Raw genomic sequence first — 27046 nt, 5'->3', positions numbered from 1 at the left:
AACAACAACCCAAACAAAACGACATAGCAAATGAATAGGAAATAATATTTGTCATCAGATTTGCTTGCAGTGTTCAGAGAGAACCAAACGTGTAAACTAAAAGGAAACGCACACAAAAACTGTCGTGTAGGCAGTGTGTGTGTGGTGTATGTGCTCAGTAGATAGAATGGGGCCACAGAGAAGAGTGGTCTGTTTTTCTTGGAAAGGCAGTGCAGGTAGCCAGGATAGGTTTTATCGGGAAGATGATGCTTGAGATGTTTTGTTTACTCACCATCTTTTTTATTGAGCCAGGTACTCTTCTAGAAAAGAGCTACTATAATAGTAAACACAAAGGAAAAGATACCTGCTTTCGTGGACATATTCAGGAAGGAAGAGTAAGATAGATGATCATATGAACAACAACACACAAAAAAATCAGACATTGTAAGAGACGTGATGAAAAAAAAAGTGAGCTAATACTTTAGAATAGTCTGGGGAGATGATCAATGATTGGAAAATAGCTAAGATGATTGGAAAATACTTTTCTGAGAAGGTGATAGTTAAGCTGTGTGGGCCAGCACCTGAATGAGATAGAGCCAGCCATGCAAAAAGATCAGAGAGCAGGTAGTTCCATGCTGAAGAACAGATTGGCTGGATCCCCCAATGTGAGAACAAACCGATGTGGGTGTATTTAAGAAAGCAAAGGGAGGCCAGCATGCTGGGCTGTGATGGACGAGGGGACAGTAGTAGATGAGCTATAGAAGTAGGGTGGCCAGGTGATTTTAAGTCCAAATTGGCATACTTTTGAGTAAAAGGTGGTACTATTAATAATTACATAAGGAAAACAGAAGTGAAATGGAAATGTCTGGGCCAAATCTGGACATATGATCGCCCTATAGAGAAGAAACAAATCCTGTAGGACTTTAAGTCAGGCAAGGAGTATAAATATATTCTAAGTGCATAAGAGGAACAGAAGCCTACAGCAGGGGGAGTGGGTGATGGCTGTGCCTGCCATATGGAGGATAGACTATGGAGAGTAATACATGAAAGTAGCAGGGATCCTTAGAAGTATAGCTAGAACACAGAGTCGGTTCTTGAACTAGAGGAGTAGACATGGAAAAGGAGAGCACTGCCACATGCATGCAGTTTTGAAGGCAGAGTAATGAGCCTTGCTTACTATTAGTGGACAGGCCAGGATTTTCCAGGTGGATAAGGAGAGTAGAGGGTCCCATACAAAGGTAGCAGGGAGAGCAAAGTCACTGGGGCAGGATATATTCTAAGAGTCGATCGTGAAGGAGCACAGTGGGGTCAGGTGAGTGGGCTGGAGGTGTGACCAGGGGCCAGGTCATCTAAGATTCAGAATTCAATGCTAAGTCAGTGCTAGTGTGTACTCTGGTGCCATTGAAAACACTTGACTTGAAGACAACACAATCTGATTTGTTTTTTTGAAAAATGACACTAGCTCAAGTATAAAAGGAAATAAAAAGATGCAACTAAAAGGAAAACAAACCCCCTGAAAACAGAGACACTTTCTGCTAGTTAGAGAAACAAGAAACCAGAAACATTTTGAGGGTGGTACAATAAAGGGAGGGGACTTGAATTTTTTAGAAACTGTCCACCCATTCATCAGACAAACCCTCGATTGTCTGGTGGTTTACAATATAATTAAGTGTTGACTCAGGACTGCTGAACAGTGTCGTTGAGTCAGAAAAAAGCTCCAAGAGGAAAACTTTAGGGACAAATTAATGTCATGTACCACATACCTTCGTTATTCTGCTCCAGTGCTATTCTTGGCCCTCTCATTTCAAAGTTTTAGCAATATCTCTCAGACTGGTGTGCCTCACATGCAATTTTGGCAAGCTAAGCATGGTGACGGAGCCAGATAACTTGTTCCCTGTAGAGTTATAAACTCATCAGCTGTGGGCTGGTAATATAATTTACAGTATACTTTGCCAGCCCTATAAAACAACTTTCTGTTTGCAGGGGAATGGGTCCCTGACAAGAAGAAGTGTTTATAGCTTAATTTTAGCTGCGTTCTCTATTGTTGCTGTAGTAGCAGCCTGTGCATGACACATCCTAGTCATCTGCCAGACAGCTACAACTTTTTCTTTTTTTCTTTTTGGCAAGCTGAGTACAACATCAGAGTTTGCTTAATATCTACCCCTGTATCCTATCACTTTTAGGTGGTGGTAGCCCTAGCACGCATCTCCATCTTTTGGGACCAAGGAATTGAGACATTCCTTCTGTTGCATACTCCACAACCACGGTTTATACCTTGATGAAAATATCTGATGTCTTACTCCTCTATAAAGTTCTTCTAAAATGATATTAATAGAAGGCTTGAGAATGGGAAAATCTGAGATATGCCACCTCTGTATTTGCACCCAAATGATTATCTTCCTGCTATTTTTTTTCTCCTTAATCTTAGCGTGTTACAATAGCTACTTGCCACTTATATCATCATAGGCTAACAGAGTTACTTGTATTCAGCCATTACCCCAGGTGACTACAGCTAAAATTAAAGCTCCACAAAGTAAAAACTTCTGTTTTGCCCATCTCAAGACCTCTAGCCTAGAAGCGTACATAGAAACATAATAGGTACTCAAAAACAATGTGTTGAATGAATATGGCCGAATATTGACATACCAAATCTGCCCTAATGATTTGGAAATGAATACTACAAATTATGTAGTATCCCAAGAAGACCATGTTCTTCTGTGAGTTGGCCAAGGGGTTGATGAACTGATGCATCCACCTGAGGCATTGCATAGAATCTAATATTCATTTTAATATTCTAAGAGTTGCAAAATTATATGGAATTCAATTCCAGGGGCAATTTATTAACTTGGCTAACTCTTGGTTCTATGCAAATGTTCAGTTGTGAGATTTCCCACTATTAATTCTCTTTTTGTTCATAGTCACATCCATTAGAAGAGAAATCCTTTAATTCACGTCCTATGTGCATTGAATTCAGTGTCCGGCACTGTCACAATTATTTTTGTATTCCCATTCCATAGCTAACTCTGCTTAAGTGATGTTGGAAGTAACTTATGTATATCATACACACATATATATGATATGTATAACATATATACATATCAACAGTATTCTGGGACATCTGTTTCAGAACATTGCTGGTTTTGTACAGCATGATTGATTTTGGAAGTAGGAAAAATTTTCCCAAGTAGGAAAAAAACCCTCCAGTTCCATCCACGTAGAAGCAAATGGTGGGAACTGAAGGGTACTATGCTGAGTGAATTAAGTCAATTGGAGAAGGACAAACATTATATGGTCTCATTCATTTGGGGAATATAAATAATAGTGAAAGGGAATAAAGGGGAAAGGAGCAAAAATAAGTGGAAATATCAGAAAGGGAGACAGAACATGGAAGACTCCTAACTGGGAAATGAACTAGGGGTGGTGGAAGGGGAGGTGGGTGGGGGGTGGGGGTGACTGGGTGGCGGGCACTGAGGGGGGGCACTTGATGGGATGAGCACTGGGTGTTATTTTGTATGTTGGCAAATTGAACACCAATAAAAAATAAATTTATTAAAAAAATAAAATTAAAAATAAATACATAAATAAATAAACTGGAGCCCAAGTAGGAAAAAAAAAGTCTTTAATGTCTCTACAAGAAAAAAATCAAGACTTTGAAATATTACTTCCATTTCCTCAGTTATGAAATAAAAGGTTTGAATGCAGGTAAATTTTACATTTTTTGGCTATAAATTTTTGTTCAATTCAGACAAAATAATCTCACAATTTCTATGTTTTTTTTTTCTTATAAACTGACAGACTGATTCTACTTTAATCAGTTAATTAGACTTATGGAAATTTCTTCATTGGTTTGACTTTTCTAGAAGATTTAATTTATATTTCCAGACAATTTGATTTTGGTTCATGTTGAAATAATAATGGCTCAGTCTCTTTTTGGAAAAAAGCATGTATAAAACTGAGGGATATTTTTTGTGCTGGTGCATTGCAGAACAGTTAATAGGTCAAAAATGTATTCTCTTTTGCTGCCCTAGAGAACTTGTTTCTCTGGTCTTGCTTTGAATAATACTGAAGCAATCACATTCCAATGAGCATGGCTGTGTGTAGAATAGTCCTCTGAGCCTTCAGCCTAGCCATTTGGAAATCAGAACACTAACAACTAGCATGGGAAATACAAGGACAGGCATAAGGTCAGTCATTAATCACTTCACTATATTAGCTCAATGCTATTATGTAACAGTATTCTAGAATAAAGCAAAGGTGATGAATATATAAATCCATTCACTCCAGATCTGTTTGCGCAGACAATCATCCTCATTGATGATTCAGATATAGCTTTATTTAAATTTTAGTAACTAGATATCAATAATAATAAGAGGGCAGATGTATTCTCTGGAATACTGATGGGGATATATGACAGAGGGAGGCAGCAAGCTTTAGGCAAAAATAAAAGTCTATAGAATAGTGTTATCTGTCTTTCATAATGAATAGCATAGCTGGATCAGAAAATATCAGTCTGTCACTGAACATAGTCTGCCCATGGCTGCTGTGAGCCATGCTTACCATCAAAGATATTAACGGAACCCCTGACTTTGGGTTGCTGAGTGTAATCTTTACTGTGATTATGAAAGTAGACCCATTGTGCAGGGAATCTGAGAATAGGAGAAAGCCAAATGTCTACTTTATTTCTCTGTTTAATCAAACTAGGCTTCATAATGATGATGAATACAAAGTGCTGTAATTAACACTTTATAATGATATTGCAATTTAGTTTGCAGTGCTCTTTCAAACATATTTTCTCATATGATTTTAAAAATATTATTCAAGATATACATAAGGGAAAGGGGAAGCCAGGAAATGGGTGGCTTTCCCAAGAATGCAGGCCCATAAGAGGTGGAATTGGGAGTGGAACATGGGTCTCCTGACACCTAGGTTCTTTCTGCTGACCAGTGCTACTTCTGATATGGGAGTATCCTCACATGAAAGCAATGGACCATCTCTAGACATCAGGGGAATTAAATCACACATGTGTGCACATACATATGTGCCATTCATTAAACATCCTTTAATAAGGCGTATGGATATTTTTCACATTTATGCTTCAGGCTTCACCTTTATGATGGATTCCTTTTTACAACTCATTCTCCACCCTTCTCCACTCAGCTTTGAACCATGGAAGGTTATCTTATATGGATTGCATTAACAGACTTCTTTTCCCTCTGTATTCCAGTTAAGTTTCACCAATGGGAAGCACACAAGAAGGATGAGAAAGAACAATGACAGTGAAGTCTGAATTTTTAATTTTCTGTCTCTCTCCCTGTGAAATGACTACCAACTGGTCCTTTGACCTAAGGTCATAGCTCTTGTGAGACACTCCTAACTCACTCCTTCTCTTCCTCAGAGTTTTGGGAATTGACTTTTCCCTTGCTTCATCAGGCCAAGGAGAGTAATGGATGTCTACTCCTAATAGCTTTGAATACCACATTACCCCTTGGAAGGTTCACTATGCCTTACCTATACCTTTATAAATATTTACCTCTATTAAACCTTCATAAAATGGCACAATTTGGGTGGGCTGTCTCTTTGCTCTTAGTATCTTGACTGATTCAGTTTTATAATTATACATGTTATAGATGGGGAGACTGAGGCCCAAGAATGCATCACAGTTAAATAATATGAAGATCTAGGATTTCACCTCATTATTCTAAGTCCAAGCTTATACTCCTAGTGACAGCACACTGAACAATGATTCTGAATAGGGAGACTAACCTATATGTGTAATTACAACTCTGCACAATAGAGCTTTCTTGAGTGGACTCAGAGATCAAGTCTCAGACACATACCACCGTTCTTTATAAATGTTATGTTTTGAAATTTCATAACACGTTTGCAAGATGGAGCAATAGCAATAGTGTTTGGAAGAAAATTGAATAAGATTGCATCTAGTCTCTCTCCACACTGTTCTGTCTTCCCTGACCATCAGTTAGCCTGAAAAGCAAGTCTGATCATGTCACTTCCTGCCTAAAACCACTCTATATTTACTAATATCAAAACTTTCTGTGATTATTTGGTCTCTTATAATGGACCCTCTACATATCTCTTTAGTCTTCACTTTCCTACCCCATCCAAATGCTTGAGCCTATATGGAACCACTATCGTGGTTCTCAGTTGGGGCAATTTTTTTCCCCGAAGGGGCATTTGGCAATGTCTGGAGATACTTTTGGTTTTCATGACTAAAGGGAATGCCAGTGGCATCTAGTTGGTGGACACCATGGTTACTTCTAAACATCTTACAGTTCACAAGTCACCACAGTTCACAAGTCACCTCCCACACTTTAAAGTGTCAATATTGTTACATTTGAGAAATCTTGCTCTACATTAGGTACATTGAACTCCCCTTGACCATTTATCAGATGCTGTGATATATGATTTTATTCTATGCCCTTGTCAACTTTGCCCCTGTACATATGCTGTTACCCCAGCTGGAATGCATTCCCACTCCTCCCTATGTTGTTCATTCTCTCTTATTCTCAAAACAAGTTATACCCCTCCTCCCTAACAACTCTAGGCAAATATATAGACACCTGAGCTGAGTTCCCACAGCACTTTGTTCATTCTTTAGTGTAACAATTTACCTGTTTGTGTCTCTAATTCCAGCTTATTATAAGCTCACTAAAGACAGCAGCCATGTTACTCCCCTCTCCATTTCAGGAATGTCTGGCACATATTAGATATTAATCATTGAATGAATGAGGAAATATTATTGCAAAGTGGTGAGATTTATCCTGATGAATTGTGTGATGTTTAATTTTTATAAATTAAGTTACATTTTGAATTCAGTAGGAAAATTTGCTATTTAAGAAAAGCTGAATGAATTCTTTGGTTAAATAAACATTTTCTTTAAAACTGTAGATCTTTGGATGCCTGGGTGGCTCAGTGGTTGAACGTCTGCCTTTGGCTCAGGGAATGATCCCAGAGTTCTGGGATCAAGTCCCACATTGGTCTCCCTGACAGGAGTCTGCTTCTCCCTGTGCCTATGTCTTTGCCTGTCTCTGTGTGTCTCTCATGAATAAATAAATAAAACCTTAAAAAATATATAGAGAGCTTATGATAAACTGGAGTTCTTGTATCCTGTTACCTTTCCTTCCTGCCTTCCTGTCTCTTTTCCTTCCTTCCACTAAAAAGTATTCACATGTATATACCTGCTTTTCTTAAAGTGAGAAATGTCCATCAAATTTTTATTATACCTTTACAGTGCTCTAGTTTGTTTGGGGGAAGAGAAGCCCATATGACTGTGTGTACTGGCAGCATTTTGAGAATGTGAAAGGTTAATTCTTTTCAGCCTTGTCCACAAGAGGAAGGGTATTGCCCTATATCAATTTTGTTGATTCCCTAGAACTGTTGGCCACTGTTGGGTCTGCTCGGAGCTAGAGATTTATGTTGTTCCTGCTGCTGCAAAATACAGAATTAGAACCTGGCAGGCATTCCTGTATAAATTTGCACACTGTTTAAGATCAGCCCAGTTTGGGTGGAGAGGAAGCAATCTGTGTATTTGGGAGGTTTTGTCAGAATAAAACACACTTAAGGAGTGTGTAAGGCAAGTAGCTGCATGAATGAATAGGAGGATGTATTGAAGGTACAAAAAGAAAAGACGATGTGGAGAGTGATTATTTAATGGTACTTTGTGTACACAGTTGGCCATGAAAGTATCAGTGGGAGGATGATGGGGAAAAGATACCTGCCAGAAATACCCTCTCTCAAGTTAAACAAAAAAGAATATACCAGTTAAATAATCATTAGCCTCAAGTAAGGAAAGAGGTATAACTCAGTGTCATAAATTTCAAAAAGTAGGAGAAAGATAAATGATTTGGAAGCAAAGCCAAGAGGAATGGCCAAGCAGAAGGAGGCTGCCAACTCTGCCTGTGTTCCTCAGATACTGTCTAGTTGATAAAAATATTGAAAATTATCCCTAATACTTTGATAGAGGGAAAAGAAATAGACTGAGTAGGTGTTCTAATCTGGTCCCACTTTTGAGTGAAGAGTAGTGGAAATGGCAGGGGGAGGGGTGGAATATGTATCACAGAAATAGACAGTGGGACTGGGAATAAAAAGGTAAGTCACAAGGGGTCAATGGCTCAGAAGTACTAATGCATCCCCTCCATTGCCTTGGGACACACTCTGTAACCAGGTGGGGGTGACTTCTCCTCCATATACTTAACAAAGCTTCAGAAATGGGAACACAGCCTTGGAAGCTAAACGAAAGTTATACAGTCTTGCCTGAGCTCTTCATCTCTCCTCTCATTTTGTTCCCATATTTTATCATCTCTGAAGTTACAGAAAATAACTATGTAGAACTAAAAATATGAAGCCTTTCAAATGTAGGTGGCTCTGGGAGTCAAGTCCCTGAACCTATGTCTGAACAGTTAGAAACTCTGGACAGAGTCACCTGAGTATGAGCAGGAAAGTCAATGACGTGACAATGAAAGTGCAAAACAGCAGAATAAATAAAGTAAAATAAAAACAAAGGAAGTGATATAGCTTAGAAAAGTCTAAGAATTTGGTCTTAAAGAAAATAAAGGACAGAAGAATTTCCCGTGAGCTATATTCTGTAGCTCATTTGCAGTGTAGAATAACTTTAGAAATTTTAATGGCACAAGAATTCAAAGGAAAAATTTAAGAAAAATGGACTGAGTGAAAGGAAAAAGGAGATTTTAGATGGAAGGGAGAAAAATGTGAGAGCCAAAATAATGCAGTCTCATAACTAAATTGGCAGAAGGGGCAACTCCCAAGTACTAGTCTCTTTCTGAACATGAAGCAAAATCTTACAGTCTCTGAACTGCAAAAGAAGTCTCCAATTCACATACATCTAACAGAGAAAGGATTAAAAAATAACTGATTATAGAGACTTAACTATAATATTTAACCAATAAGGGCTTATACTGACCCAGAGACAACACCTAGGAAGGCAAGCTAAAAAATAAAAATGGGGAAGTATTTGAGCAGGGAAATCAGAGCTGTCACACTGCCTGGAAAGTATAAATCACAAAATTCTTTCAGCCAAGGTGCTAAACAAATAAATAAATGGACAGACAACAGGAACCAGCCCTGGTGGTGGTAGGTGGGGATGTGAGGAGCAGTACCCAGACTTGCTACAGTCTGTTACCTAAAATGTGTGGTTTTCAACAAAAAATTGTGAACCATGCATGGAAATGGGAAGGTGTGAACCCCACACAGAAATATATGCTGGCAATGGTAACTACCTTTGAGGGGCTCCAGATGTTGGACTTAGCAGACAGATTCCATGGAAGCTGTTATGTTAAATATGTTAAAAGAATTAAGGAAACTACAGTTAAAGAAAGGGAAAATAAGATAATAGTGATACATCAAAGAGGGAGTATTAATAAAGAGATACAAATGATATATTCTTTTCAACTTTAAAATTTCCATTTGGAGATTTTGTATACATAATACATAAATTTGGAATTAAGCAGTATAGGAACCCAAACAAAAAATTCACTAGAGGTGCCTCAACAGTGGATTTGATTCAGCAGAAGAATCAGCAAACTTGAGATAGATCAATAGAGATTACATACAGTCTGAATAGAAGAACGGAAATGAATGAAGGTAAATGAACAGAGTGCCAGAGAAATGTGGGGCACCTTTAAGTGTCCAACACATATAAGATGGGAGTACTGGAAAGAATGGAGAAGGGGACAGAAAAGAGTATTTAAAGAATTAATAACAGGAAATTCTCCCAATTTAATGAAAAACATGAATCTACACAACAAAGAAGCTGGATGGACTCTAAATAGGAAAAATACAAAGAGATTTACTTCCAGACCCATTATAATAAAACAGTTGAAAGCCAAAGATAAAGAAGAGATCTTGAAAGCAGCAAGAGGAAAATGACTTGTCACATACTAGGGCACTGCCATGAGGTTAACAGTTGACATCTCTTCAGAACAGTGGAGGCCAGAGGCAACAAGATGACATTCAGTGTGCTGAAAGAAACAGAAATGTCAGCCACGATCTCTACATCTAACAGAGCTGTATTTTATTTTATTTTTAAAGATTTTATTTATTTATTCATGAAAGACACACAGAGAGAGGCAGAGACATAGGCAGAGGGAGAAGCAGTCTCCCCGCAGGGAGCCCGATGCAGGACTTGATCCTAGGACCCTGAGATCATGACCTGAGCCAAAGGCAGACAATCAATTACTGAGCTACCCGAATGCCCCATGGCTGTATTTTAAAAGTAAGGGTGAAATAAAGACATTCCCAGGTAAAGCCAAACAGAGAGTACACTGCTGGTATACCTGCCTTTTAAGAACTGCTCACTGCTTTTATTCTTCATGCTGAAAGGAAGTGACAGCAGACAGTAATTTGCATTTACATGAAAAAACAAAGAGCTCCAGTAAAGGTAATTATGAGGTAATGATAAAAGACAGCATAATTACCCATTTCTTTTTCTTTTTTCTCTTAGCTGATTTAAAACACAATTGCATAAACAATATCTATAAAATTGTATTGTTGGGCCTATAACATATAGAATTGTGATATATTTGACAATAAACCACAAATGAATGAAACTATATTAGAGAAAGGAAATGACACCAGATGGTAACTGGAATCTGCAAGAAGAAATGAAGTGAGACAGAAAAGGTAAATAATAAGCTTAATTTAAAAAAAAAAACAACTCTATAAATATACTTGAGCTCTCTTTTCTTCTTAAGAAGACATATGTTCTTAGTTTTTCTTTAAAGTTTTGATTTATTTTACAGCAAGAGAGAGAGAGCGAGTGGGGGAAGGAGTAGAGGGAGAGAGAGAATCTCAAGCAGACTCCCCACTGAGTGTGAAGCCTGATGCTGGCTGGATTTCACAATCCTGAGATCATGACCCGAGCTGAAATTAAGTGGGTCAGTAAAGTGACTGGGTCACCCAGCTACCCCCAGAAGACTTGTTTTTAAAAAGCAATCATTATAACAGAGTATTGTTGAATATGTGTGTATAGATATAATGTGAATAACAATAACAAAATAAGGAGTAAAGCTATATAAGAGTAGTTTCTATATGTAACAAGAATTAAGTGAGTATAAATATGAAGTATATTTTGATTAGATGTATATTGTAAGACCTATGGCAACCACTAAGAAATTAGGTAAAAAATGTAAAGAATCATTAAACAAATGAAATTTGTATGCTAGGAAATCTACATTTAAGATGAAAGGAGGGCAGCCCCGGTGACTTAGAAGTTTGGTGCCACCTTTGGCCCGGGTCATGATCCTGGAGACCCGGGATCAAGTTCCACGTTGGGCTCCCTGCATCCCTGCATGGAGCCTGCTTCTCCCTCTGCCCCCGCCCCCCGATAAATAAATAAATAAAATCTTTAAGATGAAAGGAGAGTAAATAAGGAAAGAGGAATAAAAGAGGGGAACTCTGTGAGTACCATTATGTGGGCCTCTTGTGACATTGTCTTAAAAAACTCAGTCATCCAACGTGTTTCAGATTGAATAACTTTCCTTATTAAGACTCATTTTCCCCCTCAACATATTACTATTCATGGTGCTCCTTGCATTTGAAATCTTTTAAGCAAGTTAATAAGAATCCTAGGATGGATTTTTTTTTCAGCAGATTCCTATATTAAATTTTCTGCTTCATCACACTCCTCTTAAAAACATCAAGTTGATCATGGAGCACACAGAGCTGCACACAAAGATATACATTGAGATACACACTTTATTTTGTGCTATGAGCTGTTTAACTATATACTTATCCGAAATTTATTCGCTGGTACTACAAACATTGACATAAAGATATATTAACTTATACATATGTTCTGGTACTACACATATCCAGAGGGATAAAAGTGACCATTACATTTGGGTTCTATTTAAGTTGAGTACTTGAAAACAACCATTTCATGACTCACTGAATAATCTCTATTAAAAATGAGTGTGTACATATGTATGGGTGTGTATAGCAGAAGGTATATAGTAATAATTAATAGTGTTCATAATTACAGAAACACAAAGCATTGTGCATATTCATATATAACATATTTAGAAATGTGTGTATTACCTGTTTATGTAATTTTTCATGTTCATAAATAACATATAGCTTTAAATAATGACATGCATGTATGACACACTCACACATACATAAGAACACCACACTCTACCGTAAAGCATTATAGATGTGCTTTTAGTGCTTAGAAACATGGATATGCTCCTGCCATAGCCCTCTGACAATTTGGGAGAATGGTTAAGGGTATATCCACAAGAATCAAACTGTCGATGTTCACCTCCCTGTTTTGCTGCTTGTTGGCTGTGTGACCTGGTATCTATAAAATCTAATAATCCTATTGTTTTCCTTGTGATGTTCTTATAAGCATTAAATGTCTTAATGCATGTAAAGTTATAGAAAGCACCAGGCAAACATTAAGTGCTCAATAAATTCTAGCTATCACTTTTGATCTTCTTTGATTCTGCTCTTCCAGGAGATAAAATAGTTTCTTTCACATCTGGAGCATGTGTTAAATTCAGATTATGTTTCCCATTTAAGCATAGATCTTCATATGTCTGCTATTGTGATAGTGTCTGCAACTGTTACACCTTTATTTGTGATCTTAGAATTTACAGATTGCAATGTGCAGCTATTAACATGTCTTGAGTATTACCCAGGTGATGGTTGCTTCTTAGTATTGAGCAGGTGTGTTTATATTGCTTTTCATGGACCTTTTGTGTGTTGTGTAAATAGGGTGGTGATATGATGATGACATAGACTATCTTGAGTACCTTTATGTGGTTGGCCTGGTCTCTTCCTGTTCTGATTTCTTTTATACATGAGCATAGAAGATGTTTGTCTCTTTTGTTCACCATTATATCCACAACACCTAGAAGAGTGCCTGGTACATAATATCAGAAATGAATGCATTGTGCTATTTTACAAACTAAAACCATTCACTTACTTCCCAGTATCCACCCAAATCCACTGATTTTATTGTAATCTCAAATAACGGTTATATAACTACTTCTCAAAATATGATTGAAGCTTCTGTTAAATTGAATAGGTTGTTTTCGTCTGAGCATTTCCCTTCTTTTTTTTTCCTTTATGTGTATAGAGATGCTATTTTATCTACTGACAAGTCTGATGCTGTCACCTCTTTCATTACAAACTAAGACCATCTCAGACTCTAACCCCTCTTCTCTGCTCACTTGCATACTACAGTCTATCTCTCCTGAGGGCCCCTGGCTTTATTGATATATGTTTTCTGGGTCATTTAATCACTTTTATAATCTAATACAGTTGCTTTCACATGCCAACAGAGCAAGGACCTTTTAGGTTTCACTTTTGAACCCTCCATATCACGTGTAGGTAGGAAGCAACTATTGGCAACAGCAAATATTTAATGAGAGCCTACTCAGTGCCAGATACTGAGCCCAGTGACAGGTTTGCTTCACAGCGATGTGAATGATAGTCTCTTTCTGCCTTCTCTAAAAATATTTGTTAAACGAACAATGGAGCAAATTCACATTTTGAGCAGCATGGTGTTGCAGAACAGGCACTGGATTTGTACAGGACACACTGGCTTAAAATCCAGGATGTCTGACTTTGAGATGTTAACTGCCTCTTAGAGCCTTGGTTTTCTGTTTGAAATGGGAATAATAGATCTACATTGTAAGCATTGAGATAACATAATGGGGGTGGAGTGGGGGCACTTCTAGCTGAAGTGCTTGGGCTAGAGAAGGCATCAAACAAAACTGAGTTTCTTCCTTTCTCAGAAAAGTGCTATTTGAATAAAAGTAGAATTATTCATTCTCGGGTATCATTATCTTTTTGAGGTGGTGGTTCTAGCTCTGGTTCTGTAGATACTCTTTGAATGAATCAAGCAAACTCTCACAGTGCCTGGCTACTAGGGGGTCTGGGACCAGGCTGGGCTATTGCTCTTTCCTCCTTCTGGAAATGTCTGTTTGTCTGCTGTGGTGATTATAAAATGCTTTCCTCCTATTCCTCATGAAATACCTCCTGGAGTCTAAGTTTTGTTTAATGTGTTTTTGTTTTGTCTATAGCATGTGGAATTAAATCACTACTATTTATGGGGGCATTTTCATGTTTGGAAAACATCTTCACATCCGCTATTTTGTTTGACACACTTGATAAGTCTGTGAGCATGACAGGGCAGGAACCAGTGCCATTGTATGCCTTTTAAAGGCAAGTAAGGAAATAGAACCTCAGAGTTTAAGTGGCCTTCCCAAGGTCACATAGCTTAAAACTGGTAGCACTAGAGGTCTAATCAACACAAGTCACCTGGCTACGAATTTCATGCCCTCTCTACCCTACTCTCCTTACCCTGGAAGCAAAGGCAACTCTGATATCCTTCATCTTGACAGTCTCCTCCATTCTTCTTTGCAGAGGCGTCCATCTTGAGCTACGATGGCAGCATGTACATGAAGATCATCATGCCCATGGTCATGCACACCGAGGCAGAGGATGTGTCCTTCCGCTTCATGTCCCAGCGAGCTTATGGGCTGCTGGTGGCTACTACCTCCAGGGACTCTGCAGACACCCTGCGTTTGGAGCTGGATGGGGGGCGTGTCAAGCTCATGGTTAACTTAGGTATCGTATGAAGTACCCTCTGCCACTTTGTTTGGGCTTGTCTTCCCTTTCTTTTCTGATTTTCATTGGTTTGATTGAATTCTTTGTTTGTTTCTTAAAAATTAGCTGCTCACCTCTTGTTTAATAGACCAAGGATAAAACCCAACAGCAACAAACACCTTCTCCTTGTTTCTGCATGAGGTTTTGATGTCAATTTCTGGTTTCTGACAGTGGTGGTTTTTGTTTTTTCTTACTAGATTATTTATTTTTTAAGTTTCCTTTCTTGGTTTTTTGGAACCGTTTAGCTTTGTGTAAAACACGCTACTTTGGTCCATCTTTTGATCAATCACATTGCCATTAAGTCTAACTCCTTGGTCACCACTCAAAACAGTCAAAGCCGGGGGCAGAGATAAGACAGCAAGTGGAGGCAAAAGGGGAGGTTGGGGTTGGAAAGAACTAAGCTTTGTGGGTAGAATGAGAGCTGCATTGTTTCTTTCTCCACAAATGGTAGTTCTGGTGGCACTGGTATCTCTTTCTACTTTCTCCTAATGAGGAGGATGAGTAAGATTGTTTCTGTTGTCCCACTGGAAAAACAATTTTCTAAGTTTATAGAGTCTCTGACATGTGGAAAGAGAATGTAGCTCCTGATATGTATCCCCTTCTTCCTTCCTGACATTCTTACCCACCATCTAGCAGCTTTTATCAAGATTGTTATGTTACACTGTTAGTCACCAATTCCTCTGTCCCCCTCATGTAATACATATGAATTTTTCCTTAGTGTTGAAAAATTATGACAATCTCAAATTTGCAGCTTTATTGGGGGAGGATTTGTTCTTCCACTGTAATTACCTGTAATAGATACTCTGGAAACTCCCCTCCTGATGGCCTCACATTCACCCCTGCTACTGACCTTCTTGACTGGATTCTGATTGCTCTTCTATGGAGAATGGGAACCTCTTGATTTCTGGAAGGAAAGAAACCAATTTCATTTTTACTCAGTAGAAAGTCAGTGCCCTCTGTCAATAGGATGAGTGGTATGGCTGAGTCCAAGCTTTCTAAACCATGGGTTTGTTTGGGTATATAGCATATGTTCAGATATAGAGCTCCTTTATAAAGACTTCAGGGGAATGGCTTGTTACAGGTGTGGGGAAGACATGACAGACAAATGTACCTGATACAAGACCATATAAAACCTTAGATGGCCTACTGGGAAGGTGGAGTTTGGAATCCATACCAGTCTTTCCTGCTGTCAGGTCAACTGGTCACACTTGGAAAATGCCTACACTACAATCCTAAAAATCTCTAGGACACAGAGGACTGTTTTGAGCAGTGGCTTTACTTGTCTTTTTTTTTTCTTCCAATTTGCAGCTTTTACAACACTATGCCCTTTATCTTTTCCAATCTCATTTGATTTCTATTGTCACTGTGTCTGTTATTTTTTCTTTGGTTTGTGTATGTGTGTGTTTGGTTATTTGGGGTTTTGTTTTTCTTTTTGCTGATCTTGTGTTCTTGAGTTTTCAGTCCTCCTCACCATCAGCCATGGTAAATCAAAAGATGGTATTCAACCCTTCAAAGGCCCAAAGCCTGCGGCCCGCATAGCAAACAGCCTTGAGAACAGAGTGTACTGAGCAGCCTGCAGGGGCTGGCATACCCCTGTCCCTCCCACCTTCCCTTCCTTACACCATCCTCCCCACCTTCAACAAACCAACAAAAGAGTGTATATGATCTAAAACCAATAACCCATAGCTGATTGTTTTCTTCTCCGAAAAATAGCAGAAGAAATTTTTTTAAAAAAAATTAAAAACCCAAATAAACATAAAAACAAACATAGCATCCTAAATAGTTCACAGAAAAAGATGAAGACAATTTTTAACTCTGCATCTATTTCAAAGTAAGAGAGAACCATATATATATATATATATATATATATAGATCGATAGATAGATAGATAGATAGATGATTAGCCCCATGGGATACCGGGAAAATATATACTATCTTTAAACAGAAAATATACTTTCCTTCTTAGACATTGTTTTGTAAAATGAGAAAGCCAATTGTGGTAGGCCTTATATCTTAGAATAAATACAGGTGGGGGGAAGGTAAAAAGGGATGAGGAAGGAGATGGAGAGATTCTCTCTCTTACGCACATGTGCATACACACACACAGAGGCAGTTAATCAGAGTTGCCATGTGTATTCCTAGAAACATTATTTTTCTATATTAAACTCTGCCCCAAATATGAGAGAAGTGCCTCTTTAAAAGACTGCTTTTGCCTTTTGACTCCTTTTAGCATACACTCAGTCTGTCTCCGCCAAGGTTGAGATATCTTAGGTAAAAGAGAGTTGGAGAGCACTGTGCTTTTCAGAAGCAACAGTGACTTCTTTTTTTCTCCTAAAGAGTATGGTTCACCAGAATGACTGGTTTGAATTTATTTACCTTTCTTTCAAACCTAACATGGACAACAACACTGAAATTCCCTGTGCTTATATATACAAAACTCTTTACAGTCATGCTTTGTTTAAAGGTTCTCTTTCCCTTCCCTCCCCAAAATATACCCCTTGGTGAATGTTTTCTCCTTATTATGAGTTCATATTTACCTTTTCTTGGTTATAGAAGAAAACGTCTCTAAGCAGGGTTTGCATTCATATTTATTCTATAAGAACTAACTTCAGATGATTATTTTGTTCACCATTTCAGTTGTGTGTCTTTTCTAACATATACACAAATGATATTACAGTTTATTTCAAATTGGTCACACATATAAGCTTATATAAAGCCTAGTATATATTTCTCTGATATAATGCATCCATCTCCTAAATGTCAAGGAGACTAAGGTTTCCCACGGGCCTTGCTCTCTAAAGATAGCTAGAGGTGATAACAGCAGGCATGAGAAAGGTCCTACAATGCACAGCCCATTTTTGAAAATTGATAGATTGGCTATTGATCAATCATATTTTTATTCCTTACAATTATAGCATGTAATAATAATATTGTATTATATTTTAAAACTTTATTTCAGTCAGCCACTAATTTTGTGAGATAAACCAAGGAAGTGCTTTTATGTTTTCTTTTACAGATGTGAGACACAGAAAAAAGTGACTTTACAAAGCTAACATAAAAAAGTTGATAGTGGAGCTGAGACTGGAACCCAGGTTTCTAAAATGCTAGATCAAAGTGGGTCATCTGTTATTTCCACAGGTCAATACTGTGGATCAATGATGTGGCAGTCTTGATGACTTCTAACTGCTTTCATGATGGTTACCTTTTAAACATGCACAGAAGGAATCTTTTTTCCTTAGTGCCTGGTTTGAATTGAGCCATAGAGCTGAAAAGTCAGTCAATATTGGCATCTCATTCATGACCCTTTCAAATCCTCAGCAGGAGGCCAGCAAGCCTTCTTCAATGATGGAAACTTATAGGGAGTGTCAAGCAGTTTGGTTAATTGTATTCAAATTCTCCAGATGTTCTGTCTCTGGCAATATGGACTTGCTGACGACTGTTTACAGTAGCATGTTGAAGACACACAACTCCTAGACACATTCACCTCCTCCATGCTTTCAACCCAAAGCTTATTAACCTACAAAATAATAATCTCCCATTTACTAAAATTAAACCAAAACAACCGTAATTTAAACAGAATGAACAACACATATACAGACTCAGATACCTTGCCAAGGCTACGGCAGAGATAGAACTTTGGCTGCCACTCAAGATAGATCTAAAGGAAGCTTTCCCAGCCAATTCCCCAGATTCGCTTTTCATCAAAAAATACCTCCTCCCTATCAAGACTACCCTCTCAGAGCCTATGAACAAGGCACTGGGTAGATAATTTTTTTCTCGAACCACTTATTCCTCAGGTAAAATATAAAAATAATTTCTCATTTCTCGACTTAACCAGTTGTCTACCATCTGGAAAGCTCTAATTCTTCACACTGGTTTAGAGACACTATTCAGTTCATGGAATCATTTGAGTGAACCCAGCACTTCCCCCTAGACCAGGTCCTTGTCTAAAAATAAGATCCTTAACGGCATAGAAACGAAGGAAGACAGCCACTTCTTGTTTACAGTTCTCAGGTTTGGGGCTTTCGGGCCCCTCTCCCTCCTCCCTTCTCTCGTAAGCATGCCAGCACACCTGTTTCCCATGTCTTCATAATACATCAGGAAGGGGTATTTCTCCAGCTTTGGCTGATGGTAGGTGCAACCAGTAGCTGAAGCCCCACCCCTTCCTCCCTACTTGCCCTCCCCCTTCCCAGTCCTCACCAGGGGCATGGCCTCTTCTGTTTGGTGATCGTACCAGTTGCTCCAGGGCTGTTTGCTCCCACTTTTCTGTTGCGGTTGACGACACATGACAAACCTAACCGCACGAAACCAAACCCAGATTTTTCTCAAGAGATGTTCTTCTGGGGAACAAATAAGCGTCCTGCCTCCTTCCTCAGAATGCTTGGGTGTTCAATATTTCTCCTATCTGGATTTCCATAGTTTCATTCTGCCCTGTCTTTTGCCACTGTTTCCTCTTTCACCTGGTAACTTAAAATGGTTTACTTTGGGAGTTTCAAATGGTGGCATTATCCTTGACGAGTCCTCCAAAACTTTTGGGTCTGCTTTAGGCAGAGGAGCTCAGTTTCTAACTGTATTTTTTCCTGTGACTTTTTTTTTCCTTTTCTTGTCTTACGCCTACGTGTTAGTATCCAGCTTTAAACAAATTCTTTTTGGAATTCCCACCATGATAAATCAAATTTAACTTCAACTGGGCAACTTTGTAATAACTAATCCGAGACCTTTTTTAACCGTTCTATCTAATCCCCTACTAGTAATCATTGACTCTACTCTAGACCTTTTGTGCTGGGTGTCCATGACTCTAAACAGAAATTAATGAAGGATAGAAACTCAGATCTCTGGCATTGGATATCCTGTGTAATTACCAGTGCTGGAAAATTACACCCTTTCCCCCTCTTTTTCCCATTAAAAAATATAAAAACAAAGAATTTTCTTCCCTTTAAATGCAGAATTACCGAGTGAAATAGGTAGGATATCAAAGGTACCTGAGACCTCCTCCCCATATACCTGTCTCGCCTTCTCCTGGAATGCTGTAGGCACTTGATTTAGTCTGAGCATTCAGGCAGGAAGACGGAGATTGGCTTCATGAGTGGGTTGGTCTAGGAGCCTTTGAAAAAATAGCAGAGAACCCAGTCAATTGTGATAATATCATGCAGCTCCTTTTACCCTACACCCAACCCCACCTCTCTAAAATCTGGGATGGGTGTTTGTGCGGTTAGCTGTTTGCAAGTGGCCATTTTATGACAGGAAATGACCAGGTGGTATTAACCCTTTCCTTATCTCTAGGGATAATGGCAAGTCTGCCTACACAAATTTCTGTAGCATCTGGGGCCCAAGTAAAGAGGGTGGAGGGAGTTTGTTTTTAGAAAAAGAGAAAGGGTTAAATACTACACTGAGAAACTTCATGGACAGACTTCTTTAAAAAAATAAACAATGTGTCAGATTGGTAATATATCATTGGAATACTAATGCAAAATTGTGTTGATGCTACTTTTAAAGACAAATTTTAAGAAAATCATTATAGGGGGAAATAGAATATAACCTGCATCTGGTGGTGAAATTTTTGCATAATTTTCCAAGTTGAACAAAATTAACATTTCAAAGTTCAGGATTGAAATACTTTATATAAATGAGTAGGTTTTTGGAAAAAAAAAAGGAGCAGCATACTCGGTGTCTATTGTGGATATATATGTATACCAGTATATATCTCTATACATATGTGTATATATATATGTGTGTGTGTGTGTATATATATATGTATCCAACTTTACTAAATAATATACTGTACATATACACCCACCCTTAAACTTGTACATACTGTATATATATAAAATGGCCACATTTCTTGCGTGTGTCTGTCCCCGGAAGGGTGGACTGATTGTTTTTGGATGTCTGCAGCTGTTACCTTGAAGGATGCAATTTCATCTTTCATTTATTTTTCCCCATCTAGACTGTATCAGGATAAACTGTAACTCCAGTAAGTTTTCCCTCAAGTTTCATTTTGTTCTTAAAAAAAAAAAAAGAAAAACTGACTTTATTTTGTTTACTGTTTTATGAGCTGTTTTTTGTTTGAATTATTTTTTGTTCTGATTATGGAGTTGGGGGGAATCGGGGTTGACAAGATGAAGGGCTGGGGTGAGGGTAACGGGCTGAGTGTGGCCCAGGGTGTGGTTTCTGAACTGGGGTGGGTCCTCTCTTCTTTCCTTCCATTTGCTCTTTATGCAGAAAAGGAGGAAAGGGCACCTGGATAAGGAAACAACTTGAAATGAATTGAAATGGTAATTTGTTGTTTTGGGGAAATAATCCTCAGGGGTGGACAAAAAGCATTAGAGCAACCAGAATGCACTTCTCCACTACCAAAAGCTTCAGAAAATAAAAGCAAAGTTCATGACCCAGAAGGTGGCTGCCAACTCTGACATTTCTTTCCCAGCATTTATCACTGTAGGTTTTTTTTTTTTTTTTTTTTTTCTCAGAGGGTGAGCAAGGCATTGTTCTTGGTGATCATGCAACATTTTAACCAAAGACTTGAGACACATTCTGGCTCTGCTGAATGAAAAATTGAAGCCTATTATTTTTACTTTATTCCATTCAAATATTCTGGCTCTTGAAGAGGGGTGTTAATGAAGTGCAGGCTGAATAGTACTCATGTGTTTCTTCCTCTGCCTCAGAAATAAGTATTAACTGGAGTCATGAGGTCAGAAAACAGGGGGAGAGAGGAAGAATGGGCAGGAGGGAAAGAATAGGTCCCATTGATAAAAGGAAGAAAGGAAGAAATATACTTTGAGTCTTATAGCATCTTACATCAGTTAAGATAATTAAATAACTAGGGTAATTAGGGTAATTAGCTCTAACAAACAATCGCAACAGTTCAACAGCTTGACAGAAAACAGGTTTATTTCTCCTTCAGGCAAAATTCAGTGCCAATGCCAGCTTTCTTCAAGGAGGTAATTCAGGCATCTAGGACTCTTTCATGATCTGGGTCCACCACCTTGGAGTTCTTCACTTCTATCCATATCCATAGAGAAGAGAAAAAGAGCTTGGATATAATGCAGTGTGTTTTTGTTCCCTTGCCTGGAAGTGATGATGGCACAGTGCATCACTTCTCCCCAGATTTTGTCAGACATGACTCCATCCAAAACGCAAAGGAAGCTGGGCAATATGTTCCCCCTGTGGATCCAGGAAGATAGAATTCGATTGACTGAGCATCGAACACACATGATTTTCAGTATTATCTTCTCATTTTTTACTTCTTTCCTCATTAAGGCCTTTTGGTAGGAACAAATTCAGAAAAGGAAATAATCCTACTTTTATATTTCATTTACTTGTTTATTCCATCATATTTTACAGGTGCTACTAGCTTAACCTTCTTTCTTGGGAGATGATGACAAACTAATAAAGCCCGAGTCCACTTTTTTGGGGGGCAAATGTTTAATGTAAATTAACAAAAGAAAAGAAATGTAAAAAATCAGTATAAACAACCACTGCCTAAAGCAGAGTGCTTTATGCTTGTCTTGGTGTCATTTTTAGTTAATTTAAGCAATGTCCTATTTTGCTGTGTTTAAACATTTCTAATTAGCCAGAAATCTCTCATGATAGTTAGATCATTAGAAGCCTAATTGAAACATCTCTTTTTTCTAAAGACTGGTGTCTTCTCTTTCTTCAAGCAGCTTTTTTTTTTTAAGATTTTATTTATGAGAGAGAGAGAGAGAGAGAGAGAGAGAGAGAGAGAGAGAAAAGCAGGCTCCAGGGAGCCTAATGTGGGACTCAATCCCAAGACTTCAGGATTATGCCCTGGGCCAAAGGCAGGCGTTAAACTGCTGAGCCACCCAGGGATCCCCCAAGCAGCTTAACTGAGATATAATTTCCATACCACAAAATTCATCCACTGTAAGCCTACAATTCAGTAATTTTTATTAAATTTATAGAGTTGTCCAAACACCACCACAATCACATTTTAAAGCATTTCCATCACCCCCAGCCTCCAAATTTTCCTCAGGTCCATTTGCAGTTAATCCTCGCTCTCACCCTTAGCCCTAGACAACTACCTTTTTGCTTGTATTCCTATAAACTCTTCCTTTTCTGGACTTTTCATATAAATGGAATCATATAATATGTAGTCATTTGTGTTTGGTTTCTTAAAAATAGTGCAGTATACCTATGAAAAGCATGAAGGTGGAAAAATCTCATTCAAAGTTGAATCTAGCATCTTCTGGCTTGGATATTTATTTGCAGAATAGAGAACTGAAGGAATTATTTGATTGGGATATCAGGACTTACTTTTTGTGCTCAAGCCACACTTTATCTCACAATTAATTTCACATATTTCATCTGATCAGCCATGAAAAGTCATCATTAGACAAGTTCCAGAATTCTTTCTTCTAGGAGGACAGTGCCTCTTCTCCAGGATATAGATGCCAGCAGGTTTTCTAAACCTGATCAAAGATTTTCTATTCAGAACCACCAGGGCCATTTCCTCATTGAGAGGAAATATGTCAGCAAAGATGCATTCCCTACTTTGATCACAGTACAGAAAGAGTATAACTCGTTTTTGTTCAATATTTAGGTAAAGAGCCAAGATTGGATTTTGGAAATCAGTTTTGAAATCTTAAGATAAACCTTTAACATACTAAGGAAGTTAATTTTGGCAAGAACATCAGAGAAGGAATACATAGTGCCCACTAATTAAACAGTGGTTGAAAAGACAAAAAAGAAAACAAAACAAACCCTGAGTCCTTTAATCTAAGGTCTTTAGTGCTGTGGTAAATAGATGTGCACCCAGGGGAATGTAGGGTCACAAAGTGAAAGTGACACATTTTCTTGAAGTCAATTTTAATTGTTGATTTGGAGTAAAAACTTGAATTGAGACCAAAGTGATATATTATGCAGAAGAATGCAAATAAGTGTGAATCTTATTTAGTTTATGAATCTTCAGTTTTAAGGAAGACTAAGAATTCAAAGACATATCATTTTTATTATGTATCTTGTCTTTTCCATCCCTGGCATTACTGGCAATTGGGTGGGAAAGTTCAAGAACGTTATGCAACTGAAACAGGTACAGGTAATCAGAATTTCTCAACCTCTTTCGTTGTGGACTAGATGTCAATGTTCAGATTAGTCTTTTATAACATCTCAAGTTGTTTCTGTAATAGGTGTGTAGATCCTTACTCTTACCCAGTTTTTTTGATGGATTGATTTGTACCCTGAGTTTAGGAGGGAGGGCTTTTCCACTTACATCTCAGCCTTGTCTCCAGATGCCATTTCAATAGAAGTTGGAAGGTGTTACTGCTCACATTTTAGAACAGAGATGCTTTTTTCCTTTGGAGGGACATACCTAATTGAGCTTTAACCACGTTTGAATTTAAGTTCATGAACTTTTCCAGGAATCCTTTTTTAGAATGCCCATAAAGTCAGGTAAAATACAAAATGACATCATCTATGTTTTTCCTCTTCATCTGCTGCAAAATGTTTGGGGAAATGGCTGTTTCCAACAGTTTGTGTCACACTCTTTGGAATGGGAGAAGAGCATGAAAAAGAAGGATGATCTTCCAATGTGAGGAGAAAGCAACTGGCCATGACAGAGGACAGTGATCTTGAGATACAAGTTTCTTCTTTTGGACTCTGTTGGCTGGTCCTTTCATCAATGACTTTGGCCTAGCTCCATGCTGAGGGTTTCCAAGAGGAGGAAACATTTTTTTTTCTTTTTAAAATCAGCTTCACTGCTTTCCTTCCTCTTTGTCTTTCTCTTTTCCAATTCTTTGTCTTTCCCCATAATATCAATAATGTACTTATCATTATTCAGTCTAAATCTTGCTACACCTGTTGTCCAAATTCTCCAAGACTACCATATATAAATTCTTCTCTGACTTCTATCACCAGCCATATATTACAGAGTGTACAAATCGAGGCCTTTGGTTGAAATTGACATTGCTGGATTTGGTTCATTTGACAGGAATATTAAAAATATGTATATAATCAGGAATTTCCAGCTTAGAACTTACTTTTAAATTGCAAAAGATCAACAGAGTTGGCAGTCATCATGGTGATTGAACTACAGGGTGGCCTGGAGCACTTCTAAAGAAAACAGGGCTACTTTCTGGGGAATTTTTGGAGGAAATCACCTGTTCCCATGGTTCCAGTTCCATGAGGCTGGCAGTACCCTAAGAGGTATGTGGTTCTGAAAACAGGTATGGACTTCTTATTGGTCTCATGGATGTTTGCTCAAATCAAAGTATAGAAAAAGGTTTGTTGTTTTTCATCTTGTCTGATTATGACTTTGCCCTACAATTTCCTAGCCCCTCCTTTATTCTCTTCCTTTCAAACTGTGTGCAGCATAGCTTGAATGAATATAGTATAGTCATATAGTCATATTCATGACTTATGAATATGACATGTATGAATATAACAAACACATAAAAATAAATGTCAATATCATGCTTTTGTTTTTCAGCCTTTCCCTTCTCTGAAAGGCCAATTCCTCTGTGTATGGTCATTTTTTTCTCAATCTTTCTAAAAAGAAGTGTATTTATCATACAGAAATTGTGAATTTGTGCACATGCCCGATTATTTAGACAGATGAAGGACCCCTTCTCCCCCACCAATTCCTTTGAACTTGAAGTCTTAATGTATCTGTAACAAGATTCATTTTTTTTTCTTGTTAGATATAAAGGAGAAAAGAAATAGAGTGCCATACAAAAATATACAAACACTCAAATGTCACCCTGTACTCACTTGTGTTAGAGAACAGCTTTGGTAATCTTGTCAATTTCCATAGACTGTTATCTTTGAATCCTCATAGAAGCATACAATTATATAAGAGCTGTATTAAAATAACATCATAAGGATATGATACCTCCAAGTCATACCTCTGAAGGCTACTAGTATTTACTAAATATTCCTTCTCTTCCACCTGCTTGCTTAGCACTTGGTTTTTGCCTTTGGGTTAGGTTCTATGCCTTAGTCTGTTTTTAAGGAGACTCGATTTCCAGTGTTTTGGCCAAGTCAACAGTGTGTGGGTGTTTCTTGCTTAATTTAGGCACAGCTTCATGAATGCAGCTTATTACACTAGGATTTTGGAGATTTTTGCTTCTCTTTTTTCTTTCTTCCTTCTCTGTGGTACCAGACTATGTTATTTCATCTTTAGGCCTAGTTTATCTAGAAATCCCAGAGCTGAATTGTTTAGCTCATCCTTTTAACTCAGAAACACATACCTCAGGTCAGCCAGGAAGACTGACTTCTTCACTATTAAAAATATTCTGGGAAGGAAATTCTGGAATCCTCTTTGGTATTTGTTCCAAGATTTGGATAACCATGGCTGTCAGTCATTTGCCTGACCATATTAACTTAGAGTTTTACTGGAGATGAAAAATCACAAAGCAGTATCTTCTATATAATAATGTATTGTGTATCAAACTGTCAATATCACACCTGAGAGTTTCTATTTCCATACTAAATGATTATGCTCTACCTTCCTCAAAATCTGTTTTAAAAAAATAATATATAATTTTGTTTCTCTTTGGAATGTTTTATATTTTTATAACATAAAACACTTCAAGCAAAAGTTTACTAATAGTATCAATAATAGACAGATTTGAGTATGATAGTAAGATGCTTCCTAAACATTTAATATTAAACTCTTCTTAATACATACTAATTAAGGATGGTTTTATTTTTAAATAGTTAAAAAATTGTACATGGAACAAAGGAAAAGTAAAAATTCTCACTCTTATCCCTTTCTAGAATCCAAATTTTCTTTTTCAGAGACAACCAAAATTAAGTCTTTTGTATATTCTCTCAGAGATAATCCATGAGTATACAACACACAGTTATAACCATATTCTACCCCTCTTTTCCTTCCTTGTCCTTCTTTACACACTGTTAGCACATTCTTTTGAATTTTTCCCCTTTTCACTTAAAGTGTTTCAGGGGCTATTTCATGTAAGAATATTAAGGTCTCCTTTATTTTTTTAATGGTCACATAATATTGCATATTATGGAGATATCATTATTGATTAAATCAATACCCTACTGATACACATTTAGATTTTTTTCAGCTTTTTAGTACTGCTAACACTAAGAAAATGTATGTTATTGTTTATTAGTCTTTGCAAGCATATACAGGGATATCTATCTGATAAACCCCTAAAAGTGGAATTAACTAGGTCAGCAGATGACATGACAAAAACTGATATTGTCCAGTTGTATTCGAAGAAGTTGTACAGATTTATATTCCTACCAGTAATATGTGAATGTTTGTTTCTCTTTACCCTTGCCATACCATATTATCAAACTTTTTATTTGTGTTGTCAAAATACTCTTCAAAATGTTGCCATCACATATTCCAGGGAGAGCCATTGTCACCCTTTTTCTTCTATCCTTTTACTTCTTCAAGTATACATAGATACCATTTTTACTCAAAACTTTG

The 27046-nt window shown here is 37.7% G+C and overlaps 1 protein-coding gene across 3 annotated transcripts in view; it reads left to right on the top strand.

Annotated features, from left to right (window-relative positions):
- The window catches only part of NRXN3 (neurexin 3), a 1478719-nt gene that overhangs the window by 509142 nt on the left and 942531 nt on the right, over positions 1 to 27046 (top strand). For all 3 annotated transcript variants that reach the window (XM_055304514.1, XM_055304513.1, XM_055304515.1), the window contains 2 exons: positions 14386 to 14589; positions 20576 to 20602. In XM_055304514.1, coding sequence (XP_055160489.1) covers positions 14386 to 14589; positions 20576 to 20602 — 231 coding nt within the window. The remainder of the gene's footprint in view (positions 1 to 14385; positions 14590 to 20575; positions 20603 to 27046) is intronic.

This window comes from Nyctereutes procyonoides, unplaced genomic scaffold, assembly GCF_905146905.1.
Source record: "Nyctereutes procyonoides isolate TBG_1078 unplaced genomic scaffold, NYPRO_anot_genome, whole genome shotgun sequence".
NCBI classification, from domain to species: domain Eukaryota; kingdom Metazoa; phylum Chordata; class Mammalia; order Carnivora; family Canidae; genus Nyctereutes; species Nyctereutes procyonoides.
Note: the sequence above shows the minus strand (reverse complement) of the source record. Positions and strands in the feature narration are given on the sequence as shown.